We start from the raw sequence: 16242 nt of genomic DNA, 5'->3' as shown, positions 1-16242 counted from the left end.
AATCCCCATCACCCACACCTTGCTCAGGCACTGCCCTCTTCCCTCTTGGACACAGTCTGACTTTTTGCCTTCCGCTTTCCATCCAGGGAATCCAAACATTCCGAAACCTCGCCGGATCCTGCGGTCCTCCTGGGGCAGCAATCCCCACTTCCGTGGATCCTACTCCTACACCCAGGTTGGGTCCAGTGGGGCCGACGTAGAGAAACTCGCGAAACCACTGCCTTACGCCGAGAGCTCCAAAACTCCCGTGAGTATGGCCCAGATGGGGTCTGTGGCAATAAAACTGAAAGGACACTGGGCAGCAGGTTTTTGGGGAGGGAGGCTGAAAGAGAAAATCCCTGCTTTGGCCTCCAGTAGCGTGTTTTCCCTTTTTTTTTTTTTTTTTTTGTACAAATGGTGTTTCTGTAGACAAATGATGTGTGTAGGATTTTACTTCTTTAGCGTGTGGAATGCCAACATCTCAGGGATTCCCTTATCTCTCCCTGAGTTTATCAAGAGCTGCACATGTGTGACTTGTGGAACTGTGATATCTGCACTTGATGACCATCAGCCCTATTGTCCAGTTCAGAATTCCTCAGGAAGGCACGTGCTAGTCTGTTTGAAAGATTATTATTATTTTTTATGACCCTGCTAATGTCTAGGTCTGAACGTGTCAGGGGTGAATATTAGGAAATCTTTCTGTGCTGGCAGTGCAGGCTGAGGGAGGCCCAGTCCTTGGCAGGAGACAATGAATTTTCTCCCCAGACGCTGCCTTTGCTTTCTGAATTTAGCAGGGAGTGCTGGAGCACACATGGAGGTGGTTACACAGCTCAGGAACACATTAAAGCCAAACTCACCCCATCACTCAGGGTTATGTGTCCAAATCCAAAGGCTGATGAAAATGCAGCCTTCCAGCAGCTTCCCAGTCCATTTCCTCCACCAGAGCCTGGTCCCAGCAGAAATAATTTTATTCAGTGCAGAAATCTACTTAAGAAAACCCAGCAGGAGTTTCAGGAATCTTTCTGTGTAGCTCCCAGGGAAATCCTCCCAGAAATTCCTGCCTCAAATCCAAGTTGCAGTTCTTGCAAGCCCCTCACTATTGGTGTGAGAGATACGATGCTGTGTCTCACCCTCTGGGTTCTGAGATATGCCTGGTATTCTTCTGAAGTTGCTGTCCAGAAGAAAAATTCCCTTAATGCCTAAAAGACCAAAGTTTAATTTAGGGGAGCAAAGGGAGGAGATGGTACAGGGCAGATGCTCTGTGCCTCGTGCAGGTTTGTTTAAGATTTTTGGAACTGGCATCTCGTGGTGCATCTCCTGCGGGTTTTGAGGAACAGCACTCCAAAACAGATGGATGCTCCTGGATCCCTGGAAGTGTTCCAGGCCAGGCTGGATGGGGCTTGGAGCAACCTGGGCTGGTGGAAGGTGTCCCTGCCTGTGGCAGGAGATAGAACTGGATGAGCTTTCAGGTCCCTTCCAACCCAAACCATCCTGTGTGGGAGGGCACAGAAATTTTGTCTCCTTTTAGCCTCCCACCTGCTTCCCAGTAAGTTGTGCTGATCTGTGCCCCTTCTGCTGTGCCCTGCAGCCCATGCAGGTGATGTTTTCGGGGGAGGCCACTCACAGGAAGTATTACTCCACAACCCACGGTGCTGTGCTCTCTGGGCAGAGGGAGGCTGCTCGGCTCATCGAGATGTACCAGGACCTGCTGCAGTGCCCGACCTGAGGGAGCCCTGCCTTGCCACCACCACCTCCCAAATCCTCCTGCAGGTGTGTGGAGAGGGCTTCTGTTTTATTTCAGTTCACAGTAGAACAGCCTTTTATCTTTTCTATTAAAATAAATAAATAAATAAATAAAAAGTCCTAATTGTTAAAAACGTTAGTCACCAATAGCTTCATTTCCATGTGCTGTATTGTTAACAGGGAAGGGTGCTCCTTTTGGTCTGGTTAAACTGTTTCTCTGTCATTTTAATTCTAATTTCACTTTTGGTGCCTATCATGTTTGTTTTGTTTCTTTTTTCTTTCTGTATTGTAAGTGCCTTCTATACTAAAATAAATGTTGTAATAAAAAGACCGGGTGCTGTGGTACTTCCTGGACACTTCACTTCCAACTCTTTTATTCAACATTACAAAAATAGGATCTTTTTTCTCTTCCTATAAAATTTGGAGTAGGAGGAAGACAGGTTGAAAATAGGTCAGAAACACATTACACAAATGCTGTTTGCATGGAAGAATCTTTCCAAACCAGAGATTTCCTCTGCCAGCAATACAATCCTGACCAAAAAGGTCTGGTTAGGGCAGAGCTGACAGCACTGTGGTCAGTGTGGTCACTGGCCCAAGGCTGCCAGAGCTCACAGGGTGTTTGGGCAACGCTCTCAACACAGGGTGGGATTCTTGGGATGCTCTGTGCAGGACCAGGAGTGGGATTTGAGGATTCTTGTGGGTCCCTCCCAACTCAGGATATTATTTTGTTGCCTTATTCTTTAACTGAATGTCCTCCAGTGCAGCAGGAGCACTTGTCCCCATCCAAGCAGCCCCTGGACTGTGCAGATGTGTGTCACTAAGTCCAGATGTTAGTGACTCCCAAGGTTTTGTCTGGATCATGTGGAAATTGCCATCAGGAATGAGAAAAACTGTGATTTTTTTTTTTTACTTCCTCTGAGAAATAAATCATGTTCTTCTTTAAAGTCAAGTGAACACAATGTAGCCATCAGCATAGTTTAAAGATATCTAAACAGTTTCCAAAAATAAAAAGTTTTCAGGGTGAAGACCATGGGCGTTGAGCCACTGCCTTATCTCCCTGCATTCCATTTCTCCATCTGGCTGGCTGCTGGCCAGAGCTCCATGTGCAGAGTGAGGGATGTGTCTGCTTTGGCATCTGCTGCCCCTTGTGAAGCCTCCCTTCCCTCTCTGTGCGTGTGGGGTGGGAGTTGTGTTGATAAATGAGTTACAGAGGGGAGGAAGGGGGACAGAGAGAGGGAAAAATCCCCCTCCAGAGGGTGAGTCAGTTCATCCCAGGATAAATGTCTGCAGAGGAGGCACCAACTTTGGCTCTCTCCAAGCTCAGCTGAGCTGTGCTGATCCCCTGCTGTAGTGTGGAGGTGGGATGCCTTCCTGACTGCTGGAGAGCTGGGAAGGATGGTGGTGTGTTGAATTTATTGCTGTTTTTCTCTCTTTCCATCCTGTTACTGAGTTGAGAGGGTGTTGGGCTGCGGGAAGAGAGATTGAGGAGAGATAAAAACTCTCTGCAGCTTCAATCACTCAGAGCTCAGCCTCAAGGAGCCAGAGCTGATTTCCCAGCAGCCAGATCCATTGCAAAGTGAAATCTGAGGAGAAAGCCAAATCCTTTGGGCATGTGAGGCTACGACACAGGAAAAAACAAGGAGTTGCATTTTCTCTTCAGAGAAGAAATTTAAGAAGAAATTCTCACTGAAGGGGTGGTTGGACACTGGAAGGGGCTGCCCAGGGAGGTGGTGGAGTCCTCATCCCTGGAGGTGTCCAAGGAAGAAATGGATGTGGCACTCAGTGCCCTGGTCTGGGTGACAAGGTGGGGATCAAAGGCTGAACTTTGATCTCGGATGTCTTTTCCAGCCTAAATGATTCTGTGACTCCTGTGCCTTCTTTATTCATGGGACATCCCAGGAAAGCTGCTGTGCTGGTGGCCAGAGTTTCAGAGCTGCTTTTTCTGCTCTGTGCAGGTGGAATGACGATGGTTTGCTGAGCAGGGATCTGTGTCAGGTCAATCCATCTCACTCCTCTCCTGCCATCACTCACCAGCAGCCCAGCCTTTAAAACTATGCTCATGTTCCAGAGACACTAAATTTAGCTGTTTACTCAGGGGCATTTAAAATTAGCAGCAAAGGCCACCCTGAGCATGTGACAGGGAGAGGTGGTGTCACCACGGGGCTCTGTGACCCTCCACGCTGCTCTCCCTTCTCCAAGACCTGTGGCATCTTCATTCCAGCTGTGCCCACCAAGAGCTCGGTGATGAAGGTTGGTGGAAAGCAGATGGAGGTGCTGGCAAGGTAAGATGCATCTAATTACTCAGAATTAATTGGGGGTTGCTCCTCCTGGCTGGCTGTGTGGGGAGGGCAGCAGGTGGGAACAGTGGGTGCTGGCAGAGGTGGGGCTCTGAACCCCCCTGGGTGATGGTGCCCTGCAGGAATGGGCATGGCTGTCCCTGCCTGCCCCTCTCCTGGGTGATCAGGAAAAATCATTCACAAAATTTGACTGAGAAAATTATTAGGAAATATTTCATCATGGGAAGGGTGCCCAGGGCAGTGGTGGTGCCCCTGTCCCTGGAGGGATTTAAAAGCCGTGTGGATGTGGCACTTGGGGACATGGTCAGTGGTGGCACTGGCAGTGCTGGGGGAATGGTTGAATGAACAATTCCTTGGTTCTGTTCCTTGAACTCGGTACCAAGAAATGCTTTTAAAAAGAGTTGTTTTTTTTTTTTTAAAAAAAAACAAACTGAAGTGGATGCTCAGCGCCCCTCTTGCACCAGGAGAGAGGTGGAATTACTGGGCAGGTCCTGACTTCTGCCTTCGCCCCCCTCCTTGCCCAAATCCTTGAGCAGAGCACCCCGTTAGTGTCACCGTGTGGCCAATCCCAGAATCACGGAATTAAGGTTGGGAAAGAGCTCTAAACTCTCATCCAGCCTGGTTGGTGGCATGAAGTGACCTGTGGTTGCCCATGGGGACCACCCGGACTCTGCAGCAGCACCCTGAATCCAGCAGGATTTTCTGGCACAGGGCTGTGGATATTTGCAGAGTTTAGGGCTGTGGATATTTGTAGAGTTTAGGGCTGTGGATATTTGCAGAGTTTCGCCCTTTCCCCCTTACAGGAGTGTCCCAGGATCCATACTGGGCTCTGAGCTGTATAAGTGGGCAGCAGCCAGGCTGTTCAGGGATTCTGATTATAAAATAAAGGATGGTGCTTAGTGCCCCGGGAATTCCCTTGGTGCTGAATTATCTGCAAACACAAACCCAAAGCAGAAAAAGGAGCCTAGGACCCACTGGGAGATTCTGAGACAAACTCAGTGAAACAGCAGTGGAACTGCAGGTGCTCAGAGTGATGGAAAACGTGGGTTCTGGCTCTCCACTTGGAAAGGTTGGGATTTTCTCCTCCTGGAGCCGCCCCTGAGGTGAGACCACTGACTTCTCCGTGCGCCTTCTGCAAGCTGAGCACACCCCGGGAAAGGTGATTTTGTGCTGCCATCTCGTGGCACTAAAATATTCTCTGGAAATAGTAAGAATTGGACACACTTGAGAAACACCTGCAAACTCACTCAGGAGTGAGGGGAGAGCAGTGGGAGCCCAGAGGGGTGAGCACAGATATGATCCTTTATCAGTGGTTCTCTTTCCATTCCTGGAGTTCCCTGAGGTATCTCTGGAGGGTCTGCAGGACCTGTGGAAGGTGGATGGAAGAAGCTGGATGATCTCCCAGCTCTCTGAGCCCACGTCTGTGAGGGTTTGGCCACCCTGCAGGCTCCCTGGGACACCCAGTGCCCAGCGCTGGGGATGTGGCTGGCTCAGGAGCATCCCACCCCTCAGGGAATTCGGGTGTCCCTTTAGAGAAATAACTGATTAATCGGGTCCTGGGTGAGGATCCAGCCGTGATGTGGTGGATATGGAGGATTTCTGTGAGTTTCAGGGATGCAGAATCATGGAATGTTGTGGGTTGGGAGGGACCTTAAGGCTCATCTCGTTCCACTCCCTGCCATGGACAGGGACACCTTCCACTGGAGAAACCACAGGGGGTGAGAAACTGATGTGAAACTTCTCCAAAGGGTTCTGATACCAGCTACAACCCGATCCAATGCAAAACTCCCTCCAAAATCCTTCTGTGAAGCACAGGGAGAGATTTCCCAAACCCAGTTATCCTGGTGAGCTCACAGCGGGTGCTTTGCTGTGAGTGCCTGTAAGAAGAGTGACAAGAGTGGGAGAACAGGAAAAAAAAAAATAAATAAGAAAATGGAGAAATTGGAGAAGGAGGACACTGAAGGGGACAGTGTCCCTTTTCTCATGGGCAGTGTGGCCCTGGCCAGCGTGGCTGCCTGAGTATTTGTCAGGTATTTGGGAACTGAGCACAGCCAAGAGAAAAGACAACAACCAAGACAGGGATCCAGGGACTGGAAAAGTTGATTTATAAGGAGAGAGATTTTAAGGAAAATAAAATAGTGGAGCTACATTTGTCATGTTTGGCTGGGCAGGGGGTGAGGGCTGAGCTGGTAGATGCCAGGAGCTGGGAGGGGATTTGGGATGCTCAGGGGAGGATTTTTGGCTGTTGTGGGTGACGTGGATGGGTGCAGATGATGTCTTAGCCAGGAGAGAGGGCACTCACCCATGCTGAGAAGGGAACACGGATATACAGTGGGGCTGTGCTCCGAGTCACCAGCTGAGGGCTGTAAACCTCCAGGAAACTCCGGTACAGCACAGCAAAGCAAAGCAAAGCAAAGCAAAGCAAAGCAAAACTCTCCTGGCCTGCCCTGCCTCGCTTCATTTGCAGCACAGCTGCAAACCCTGGATGTCCCTGCTTATTGGGAACTCGCTTCAAAGTCCCAATGGATGCTTCCTCCTTGCTTCAGAATCCAAATGGATGCTTCCTCCTTGCTTCAAAATCCAAATGGATGCTTCCATCCTGGCCTGGGGATGTTCAGACTGTCTTGGTGACACGGGATGTGCTTGGCTCATGAGTACAGGCAGCAATCTTTGCTTGTTCCTGGTCACTCTCCTGTTCCCTGTGTGGAAGGGTTGAATTTTTGTGATGACAACCATTGTGCTCCTGTGTGGTAGGAACAAAAGATTCCTGCAAAAGCCAGGAAGCATGGGATATCCTGAGCTGGAAGGGACCCACCAGGATCATCCAGCCCAGCCTCTGGCCCTACACAGACCCCCCAACAATCCCACCCTGGGCATCCCTGGCAGCGCTGTCCAAACTCTCCTGGAGCTCTGGCAGCCTTGGTGCCCATTCCCTGGGGAGCCTGGGCAGTGCCAGCACCCTCTGGGGAAGAACCTTTCCCTGATATCCAACCCAAACCTAAGCAATGGTCCAGATGAGAGAAGGTGGCAGGGAAGGACTGTATGGGAGCCTGGAGGACACTGAGGAGAGACTCATTGGGGTCTGCAGCTCCTCCTGAGGGACAGCTCCAGCTGTTCCCTTGGGTTCTGCCACTGTCACAGGGAGCAGAGATCAGAGCTGTCCCTCAGGAGGAGCTGCAGACCCCAATGAGTCTCTCCTCAGTGTCCTCCAGGCTCCCATCCAGTCCTTCCCTGCCACCTTCTCTCCTCTGGACCATTGCTTCCCCTTCCTCGCTAACCTGAGCTCATCTGGACCTCCCTCACACGTGGTGAGGTGTGCTGGCTGTGTCCATCCCCTTGTGCTTCCTGGCTGGGTGTGGTGTTTCCAGACACCCCAGTGCTCACGGGGTGACGGTGCTTGGCCTTCCCAGCTGTCACACAGGGTGGCACAGAGGGTACTTTGGCCACTCTGCAGAGCTGTGGCTGCACTGGGTCTCGCTGCAGTTTGCTGTCAGGAAAACGTGCCTGAGCAAACACCTTGCTTGGGGTGTCCTCCGTCCTGATCATCACTTTGCACCCCTTGGTAGGGTGTGAGAATCCACCTCACCTTGGAGTCTCTGCTCCTGCACGGATTCCTGCTCTCAGTGTTGTCCTGCTGAGGGAACACAGGCTGGGCAGTGGCTTTGTTGATGTGCTCCTGAGATGGTCCCTGGACCCTTGGATCCCTCTGCTGGCTGAGCCAGAGCCTGAACTGGACATTTTAGGGTAAGGATAGATCCCGACCCTTGTTTGGAGGATGTCTGAGGTGACCACCCCATGTCCTGCCTGTTGGTCCCTGTGCTGGTGGCACCCATCCTGCTCCTCCACCTCACTCCATCTCAGCCACACCCTGACACCTTCCTTCTCTGCCCAGGGACAAACTGAGAGCTTGGATCCTTTAATTTCTGCTGCCCACTCCATTACGACATCGATTTAATTCCCACATAGTTCTTACAGGATGCCTGGGAAAGGCAGGGAGATTCTCCACCACTCCTCCACGATGCTGAGCCCAAGGAAACCCTTCTGCCTCCACTTTTAAACAATAAAAAAACTTCTCCATCCCTGAAGAACAGGAACATCAAGCTGCTTCCTGACACAATTGGCTCTAACTCAGCCAGGCTTTCAGCACAATCAGGGAAAAGCAATGACAACTTTTTCAGATGAGGAAAAACCTAAAACCTTTTCAGATGAGGAATAACCTTAGGCCAGCTTTCTCTGCTGCCTGGATCCTGTCTGGAGATGATGCAGTCGGTGATCTGTGCGTGGCTTAGCAAGGGATGGCTTTTCTGGACAAACCCACCTCTGTTCTGCACCTCTTTTGACCACGTTTTTAGGTGGAAAAGTCCTTTTTTGGAATATTTCACCGAACCCCACCTCACAAAAGGAAGCACTAAGGCATCCCCCTTCCAGAGAACCTGTCCTGTCAGGTAACCTGCAGTGCAGGTGGGGACAGAGTCAATAGTGACAAGTCAGAGGTGGGTGGAAAAGTGTGGATTTTATCTGGATTTGCTCTCTGTTGTCACTGCAGCTGAGTCATGGTTTTGTTTGCTTGAACTGAAAATCCTCACGAAAAAAAAGTGTATTTATATAGATACACATACATAAATACACTCCTAACATATGTACTCACACTCATATTCTTTATATATTTTTATATATAAATATATTTTGATCTAAAGTATAGACACATTTTAAGGATTAGATGTAGAATTGGATGTAAAATTTCTATAGACTAAAATTTTAATATAAGATTCTTATACACACGCACATATATATAAAAAATACATATTTATGTTAATATTATATTTATATTTATATTTATATTTATATTTATATTTATATTTATATTTATACTTATATTTATATTTATTATATCATTATATATTATATAATATATTTATTGATAATTATATAATATATTATATATTATAATATTATAATATTATAATGATTATTTATTATAATATTTATATATTTATAATAATATTCTAATATTGTAATATGTATTATATTATTATATATATTATATTATTATCATTATAATATATACTTACATTTATATTTATATTTATATTTACATTTACATTTATTATTTTATATTATTATATAATTATATATTATATAAGATATTTATTGATAATTATATAATATATTATATATATTATAATATTATAATATTATAATATTATAATGATTATTTAGTATAATATTTATATATTTATAATAATATTCTAATATTGTAATATGTATTACATTATTATATATTATATTATTATCATTATAATATATATTTACATTTATATTTATATTCATATTTACATTTACATTTATTATTTTATATTATTAAATCATTATATATTATATAAGATATTTATTGATAATTATATAATATATTATATATATTATAATATTATAATGATTATCTATTATAATATTTATATATTTATAATGATGTTATGATATTGTAATATGCATTATATTATTATATATTATTATATTATTATATATATTTACATTTATATTTAGATCTACAACTATATTTATATTTATATTTATATTTATATTTATATTTATATTTATATTTATATTTATATTTATATTTATATTTATATTTATATTTATATTTATATTTATATTAAAATACACAGATTTTTATATGTATATAAAATAGAAACATATCACTCCCAGAGCTCTCTTAAACTGCCCATGCTGTGGACTTTGCAAAGTGCCCACCCTTTGAATTGACTTTGAATTCCCAGAGAAGTTCTGCACTCAGTTCTGCAGTGCCACCCTCCTCCTGTTCCCTCAGGCTGTGCAGTGTCACATCCTTGCTGTGCAGTGGTGTCACTGGGAAATATTTCCAGTGGGAAATGCAGGAGTGGGAGAGAAGGAGCCTTGCTGAGGAGACTCAGCACTGCTCACCCTGCCCTGGGGACAGCTGGGACACTCTGCACGCTCTTCTCAGCTAAAGGGACCTCAACTCATCCTGGGCTGGGAAAGGTTTCCTTTTCCTGGGGGATTTGGGTCACCATGGATGTGCCAATCCACTCTCCCTGTCCCCTCAGGGAACACAGGAAGGAGAAAGAGAGAGTAAACGAGAATTTAGAGGGAGAGATGAGGTTTTGGAAGAGAGATCTCCAGGAGGCAGGGGCTCTGAACACAATGCCAGGCACGTGAGTTGCTGCCTGAAAATAACACCGGGGAAAAAAGCAATTTTTCACTGGGCAGGTGTTCTTGCTCCACATTTCAGTGAGAAATCTTCACAGAATCACAGAAAGAACCTTAAAGCCCATCTTGTTCCACCCCTTGCCATGGCAGGGACACCTTCCACTGTCCCAGGTTCCTCCAAGCCTCGTCCAACCTGGACTTGGGCACTTCCAGGGATCCAGGGGCAGCCACAGCTTCTCTGGGCACCCTGTGCCAGGGCTCACAGGGAACAATTCCTGCCCAATATCCCATCCAGCCCTGCCCTCTGGCAGTCTGAAGCCATTCCCTGTGTCCTGTCCCTTGTCCCCAGTCCCTCTCCAGCTCTCCTGGATCCCCTTCAGGCCCTGGAAGGGGCTCTGAGCTCTCCCTGGAGCTCCTCTTCTCCAGCATGAAGAGCCCCACCTCTCTCCTCAGGGTCCAGATTGCCTGGGCAGATTTTTAAGGTGTTTTGTTTGATTGGCTTACTAAGGAAAGGAATGAAGGACTGGGATATGAGGAATGTTGCATTTATATTCAAAAAGCCTTGAGATGAGATTGGGAATTGCAGGGCATCCCTCTTTAAGCATATTCTTGGGAAATTAGTTTGAAATGGTATTTAAAACCAGGATAATGATGTTTCAGGGAGATATCTCAACAGGAGTGCATGGACTCAACAGACCAGAGGAGAGAGGTCTTAGAGGGATTAGGAATTAATGACTGCATCAGGAAAGGGGTGGATGGGGGAGACTTAGAGGACATGGTGCCTTTGGATACCCAGGAGCTCTAAAGAACCTCCCAGGGGGGAAAAGAGGCCACAGGGCCGGTGGGAAACTTGTGGTGGCTCTACAGCTGTCCTGGGAGAAGGCAAATGGAGAATGAAATGGTCACTTGTGGCTCAGGGATCAGTCTCAGGTGTGCTGTGCTGCTTAATGGGCTGCTCCGTGGCTGGGAAATAGAGGCCAATGAGCCTCCTGATGAGCTAGAGCTAATTTAGGTAGAAAAGCAAGGAGGAACCTCAGAGACACCTAAAGAGGCCCAGGGAATCAGCAGCAGCACATCAGAGGGAATTAAACACTGATAAGATGAAACTGACACAGAGGAGCAACCAAGCAAATCCTGAGCTGGGCAGAGCTCCCATCTGAGCTGTGCCTGGGGAGGGTGACACCTCTGCACCAGGACACTCAGCTCAACACCAGCCTCTCCCCACTCCCTAACTGCATCATGAAAGCAAACAAACCAGAGGGGTTTATAAATCCTGAGGGCTGACTAATCCTGAGGGCACCTTCTCGTAAAAATCAATGTATTGGCCTCAAAAAAGCAACATCGGGGTCACTCAGCTTTTGGCAGCTGGGATCCAGGGCCTTGAGACAACTGAGCCATGGGGAGAGACTGAAAAGCACTGTCTGCAACACAAGCAAGGGGTTATTTTGCAGAAACACACGGAATAATTCAAGCTGATGGATGTCCTGGGATGGAGCAGATCACAGGAGTGCTGGGACTTCTTGTCCTGAAGCTTCAAAAGGAAAGCAACACTTGGATTAGGTTACCTGGCCAGCTTTCCTTCCAGAGGAGGCCAGCAAGCCCAGCAGAGAGCCTGAGGAAGGTGTTGCTCCTGCAATACCACCAAGGGAGAATCATTTAGCTTGGAAAAGACCTCTCAGATCATCAGTCCAACCCAGCATTGCCAGGGTCACTACTGACCCACAGAATTCTGTAATTCATGGAATGCTTGGGTTAGAAAAGACCTCAAAGCTCATCTCTTCCCAAACTCACTGCCATGGGCAGGGACACCTTCCACTGTCCCAGGTCACTCCAAGCCTCATCCAGCCTGGTCTTGGACACTTCCAGGGATCCAGGGGCAGCCACAGCTTCTCTGGGCACCCTGTGCCAGGGCCTGCCCACCCTCACAGGGAACAATTTCTTCCCAATATTTAATTTAAATCTCTCCTCTTTTAGTTTTAAACCATCCCTGCTGTCCTATCACTATCTACCTGTTTAAAAAGCTTCTCTTTTTTTACAAGCTCCCTTTGACTGCTTTCAGTAATGCAGCACCTCCTGGGCTGTGCTATGACAGTCCCTGCTCCCACTGTCCAAAAGAGCGTTCTTCTTTTAATTTCACATCCCTTCCTGCCACTGGCTGTCATCTCCAAATGCCAGGGGGACATGGGTGGTGGCAGCCCCTCTGGAGCCCTGTGCCTGCCTGGTAGAGGCTGTTTGCTTCTGAGAGCCACAAGTGCTGCTGCTCTGACCAAACACACGAGTTTTAGATGTTTGATCATAGCACTGGCCCTTCTCCAGGCAGTCAAAACCCCTGGTAGAATCAGCCATATGAAAAATTTGGCAGCTTCTCTGCATAGTTTGAATCATTCATGGAAGGTCAAAGATATTCTTTGCTGGATTTTTTTTTCTTTTCTTTTTTTTTTTTTTTTTTTTTTTTTCCCCTGACATAGGCACTTTCTGGTGAATCTGCTCTCAATTTTGTCCCTTCACATGTGATTATTCAGCTTTCTTCACTGATGGGTTTGGGCAGGGAGCTGGACTCGATGATCCTTCTGGATCCCTTCCAAATGCAGATATTCTGTGACTCTCTGTGGGATGCAATCAAAATGTTGAAATCCCTCCCATGTACCTGGCAGGGAACTCTGCCCTCTGGGGTGTCTCTGGTTTAATCTGGTGGGATTTAGTGGTGTCCATGTCACATCAGCTCTCCAGCAGATCCTTCAGTGCCATGAAACACAAGATATCTTTCCAATCCCTGGCTCTGCTTTATCCTCTGGCCTCATCCCACCTCAGTGGCACCTCTGGGCAAGAGCAGAGGTGCTGGTGGATTTCTTGAGGCAAGGAGACCATAAATCATAAATAATGCAAATTTTAATGATTTCCAGGTCGTCAGTGCAGGAGTGGAGGAGGGATGGTGGCCTGGAGCAGATCTTGCTGTGGTGGAGAGAGAAATTGGATACTGGGGAAGGGGTTTGGGAGAGTGAGATTTTCCCAATCACTGCATGAATGGAGTATTCTGAGCCCCACCAAGGTTTTGGAAGGAGGCAGAGGGAGAAGGAAAGGTGCTGATGTGATTCAGAACACTCCTGATAGGGACAGATCTGAGCCAGCCACAGCTGAGAAACACAAAATATTGGGAGAGATGAAGATCAGTGGGCTCAGATATGGGACTGCTCACAGCCAGCTCTCCCAGAGATCAGAACAACACTCAGATTTTTATTTATTTCCTTTGGAGCTGATTTTTCCACTGCTGAGTGGTGCATTTTGTGCCTCTGTTGAACTGTAACTCTGTTAGATCAGAGCAACAGCCCTCCAGTAACTGGAACCATTTTCTTCTCAGCTCAGAATCATCAAGGAAGAGGATAAAGAGGAGGAGAAGGACACAAAAAATGAAATTTTGCACCAGTGAGAGTCAATTGGTGCCACAACACCAGGCACAGGTGACACAGGGTGATGGCCCTGTGTGAGCCAACCTCTGCCTTTACACACCTGAGCAGATATTGCTGCTTGCTCTGCATGAAAACCACGCTTTCCAAAGAGAAAACAAGGAAGAATTTATGGAAAACAAAAAAAAAGAGAGAAAAAAATAAGTTTTCTTTCTGAGTAACTGTGTATGTACACAGGGAATATGGAAGTGCTTTTATCATAAACAACAATTACAATAAATAAGATCATTTTTTGTATCCACTGGGGAGGCGGCGAGGATATATTAGCATAAAAGTGACTCAGTCTCTAAGTCTAGATGTTTCTGAGTGCACCACATTTATTTTCCACTTTCAATGGCAAATTTCACTTCCAGTCATCAGCATTTTTTTCCCTAGCTGATGATATTTACACACTTTTTTTTTTTTTTGGTTGTTGTTTTCTTGGAGAGAGTGAGAAAAATCCAGCCGAGGGAGGCATTTTTGGTTAACTTTCTCCATTTCCTGGGTAAATGCTGTTTGTGCTCTCAAATGGCTCCCAGGCCCTGCTGAGGCTGGAGATGTGAGCTTGATGTCACCCATGTGGGGTGTCCTGGAGAGGGGAGTCACAAGCAGCTCCTGCTGTGCTCCACGGGCTCCTCTCCCCTCTCCTGGCACCCACCTTGGTGGGACTCAAACATAAATATTGGGATATCAGGGTGGGATTTTCCCTTGGGAACACATCACTTGACCTCGGTGCCCTTTCAGCTTCTGACCCTTCTGATGATGGGAAAGATGTAATGAAAAGCTCTGAGCAGCCAGAGTAAAATTTGGGTGATGAAAACTTAGGTCATGCCTGATTTATGAGCTCTGCTGGGGTGTGGGCTGTGCCGACCTCCAGAGCAAATCCTAAGTGAAACATCAGGGACTGCTTTCTCCCCCTGATTGTAAACAAATCAAAACCAGCAGGGGAGAAAAGCAGTTTTACTTCTTCTTTCATTATCTTTTTAATATCCTGGATGGCAGCCAGTGTTTCTCAATTAAGTGTCTTTAAAACTGTGCCCAGCCAAGTCTGGCTGTTTGAGGGGTGTATGAGCAGCTGCTCTGAGGCCTGATGAGAGCTGCTGCTTCTGGGGCTCCTCAGAACCTCTAATCTGCTTGTTTCTCTCCAGGAGAAAATGTAAAGCTCTGCCCTCTGCATGTCGTGGAAAAGGAGATGGCATTTCTCACCGTAGCCTCAGAGGAATTTCACCCAAGACAAATGGTGTCCAACCAAAAAACCCATCTCCTAAAGCTGGAAGCCTCACACAGATGGGATCTGTTTTCCAAAGGATCATAGGAGTGAGGATTTAATGATGTTGAAGGTGTCTAATTCATTTCTTTGCTCAGCCCTGGGCCAGTATGAAGTTGCCCAGGGTCTTGTTCTGGGTAGTTTCAGGTATCTCCAAGGTGTAGCTGCAGAGCTTTTCTGGATCCCTGGTCCAGGGCTGCACTGGACTCAGAGGAAATACTTTTTATTTGTTTCTAGAGGGAATTCCCCTTGTTGGATGTTGATCCCACCACCTCTGAGGGGAGCCTGGCTCTGTCTTCTCTGCCCCCCAGTGCAGCAGCTCAGCCAGGTCTCCACCTAAAACCTTCTTTTGTCCAGAGTGGATGAACCCAGCTCCCTCAGCATCTCCTTGAGAGCATCTTGCACCCTCCTGACCATTACTGTGCTCTCTGGATCCCTTGTCCAGGTCACTGGGCATGGCCTTCAGGCAGAGTGGAATCCTTATCCACACTGTCCTTATCCCAGGGAAATCTCCCAGAGATCTGCTGATCTCCAGGATGGAAGCCCAGATGTCTCCCCTGGATGGGGAAACATAACACTGGTTTAACTTTTCATTCATTAATTATTGATGGCCTATGCAAATGCTAAAGTCTTTTTTCTTTCTCTTTCATTTTCTGTCCCCTTTTCTTTTCAACTGGTGCTGATATTCTGGCTGCTCTGTTTGATCTGAGATTCTCAAAGCAAGAGGTTCACCCAGCTCCTCTTTCAAGCTGCCTCAGAATGAGCTGCAGAGCTGGGAGCCTTCTCCTCCTTTTGTTCTGCACTTGGCTGAGAGATTCCAATTTCATTTGAAGATATTTCAAAGTCCTTTTTCAGTTATTTTGGTGCTATGTCCCTCCATCAGATATTACCTCTTGAAGAAACCTAGGGTTTGGAATATTTTTAAGCTCTGTTAGATATTTCTAACCTAATGCAATTAAGGATTTTATATTGTTTTTCCTATTAACTTAAATTATTAAAAGATAGAAACTTATTCTGAGTTGTGCCTGTTCACTGCCCATGATTTTATTTTTTTTTTTAATTTTCCTGTGTTGCTAGTGGTATTTCCAGGAATACATTGACACAAGCACCATTTTATTTAAAATATTTAAATAAATAAATAAAATATGTCATAATAAATAAAACATTAAATTAAATTTTAATTTAAATTAATTTAAAAATTAAATAATAAGTAAAATATATTATTTTATATATATATAAATATATATTTTATCTTCTTGAATATTATATTTATTTTATTGAATAATATGATTTATTTTATTGAATAAAATATAATTTCTTTATTTAT

General features: G+C 45.9%; 1 protein-coding gene and 1 long non-coding RNA gene across 3 annotated transcripts in view; both read left to right on the top strand.

The window, feature by feature from the left end:
• The window catches only part of SMOX (spermine oxidase), a 49937-nt gene extending 47887 nt beyond the window's left edge, over window positions 1-2050 (top strand). Inside the window, exons 6-7 of the mRNA XM_058838390.1 lie at window positions 87-247; window positions 1568-2050. Coding sequence (XP_058694373.1) covers window positions 87-247; window positions 1568-1705 — 299 coding nt within the window. The 3' untranslated portion in view covers window positions 1706-2050. The remainder of the gene's footprint in view (window positions 1-86; window positions 248-1567) is intronic.
• Window positions 2051-3688: 1638 nt separating this feature from the next.
• LOC131579022 (uncharacterized) lies at window positions 3689-15925 on the top strand. 2 transcript variants are annotated; one of them, XR_009277619.1, is made up of 2 exons: window positions 3689-4004; window positions 14797-15925. It is a non-coding gene; the product is annotated as an uncharacterized LOC131579022 (long non-coding RNA). The 2 variants fall into 2 exon arrangements; XR_009277620.1 differs by having other exon boundaries at window positions 13564-15925.
• The last annotated feature ends 317 nt before the right edge of the window (window positions 15926-16242 follow it).

This window comes from Poecile atricapillus, chromosome 4 (genome assembly GCF_030490865.1).
Source record: "Poecile atricapillus isolate bPoeAtr1 chromosome 4, bPoeAtr1.hap1, whole genome shotgun sequence".
Taxonomy (NCBI): domain Eukaryota; kingdom Metazoa; phylum Chordata; class Aves; order Passeriformes; family Paridae; genus Poecile; species Poecile atricapillus.
The sequence above is the reverse complement of the archived record's forward strand: the minus strand, read 5'-3'. Positions and strand labels throughout refer to the sequence as shown.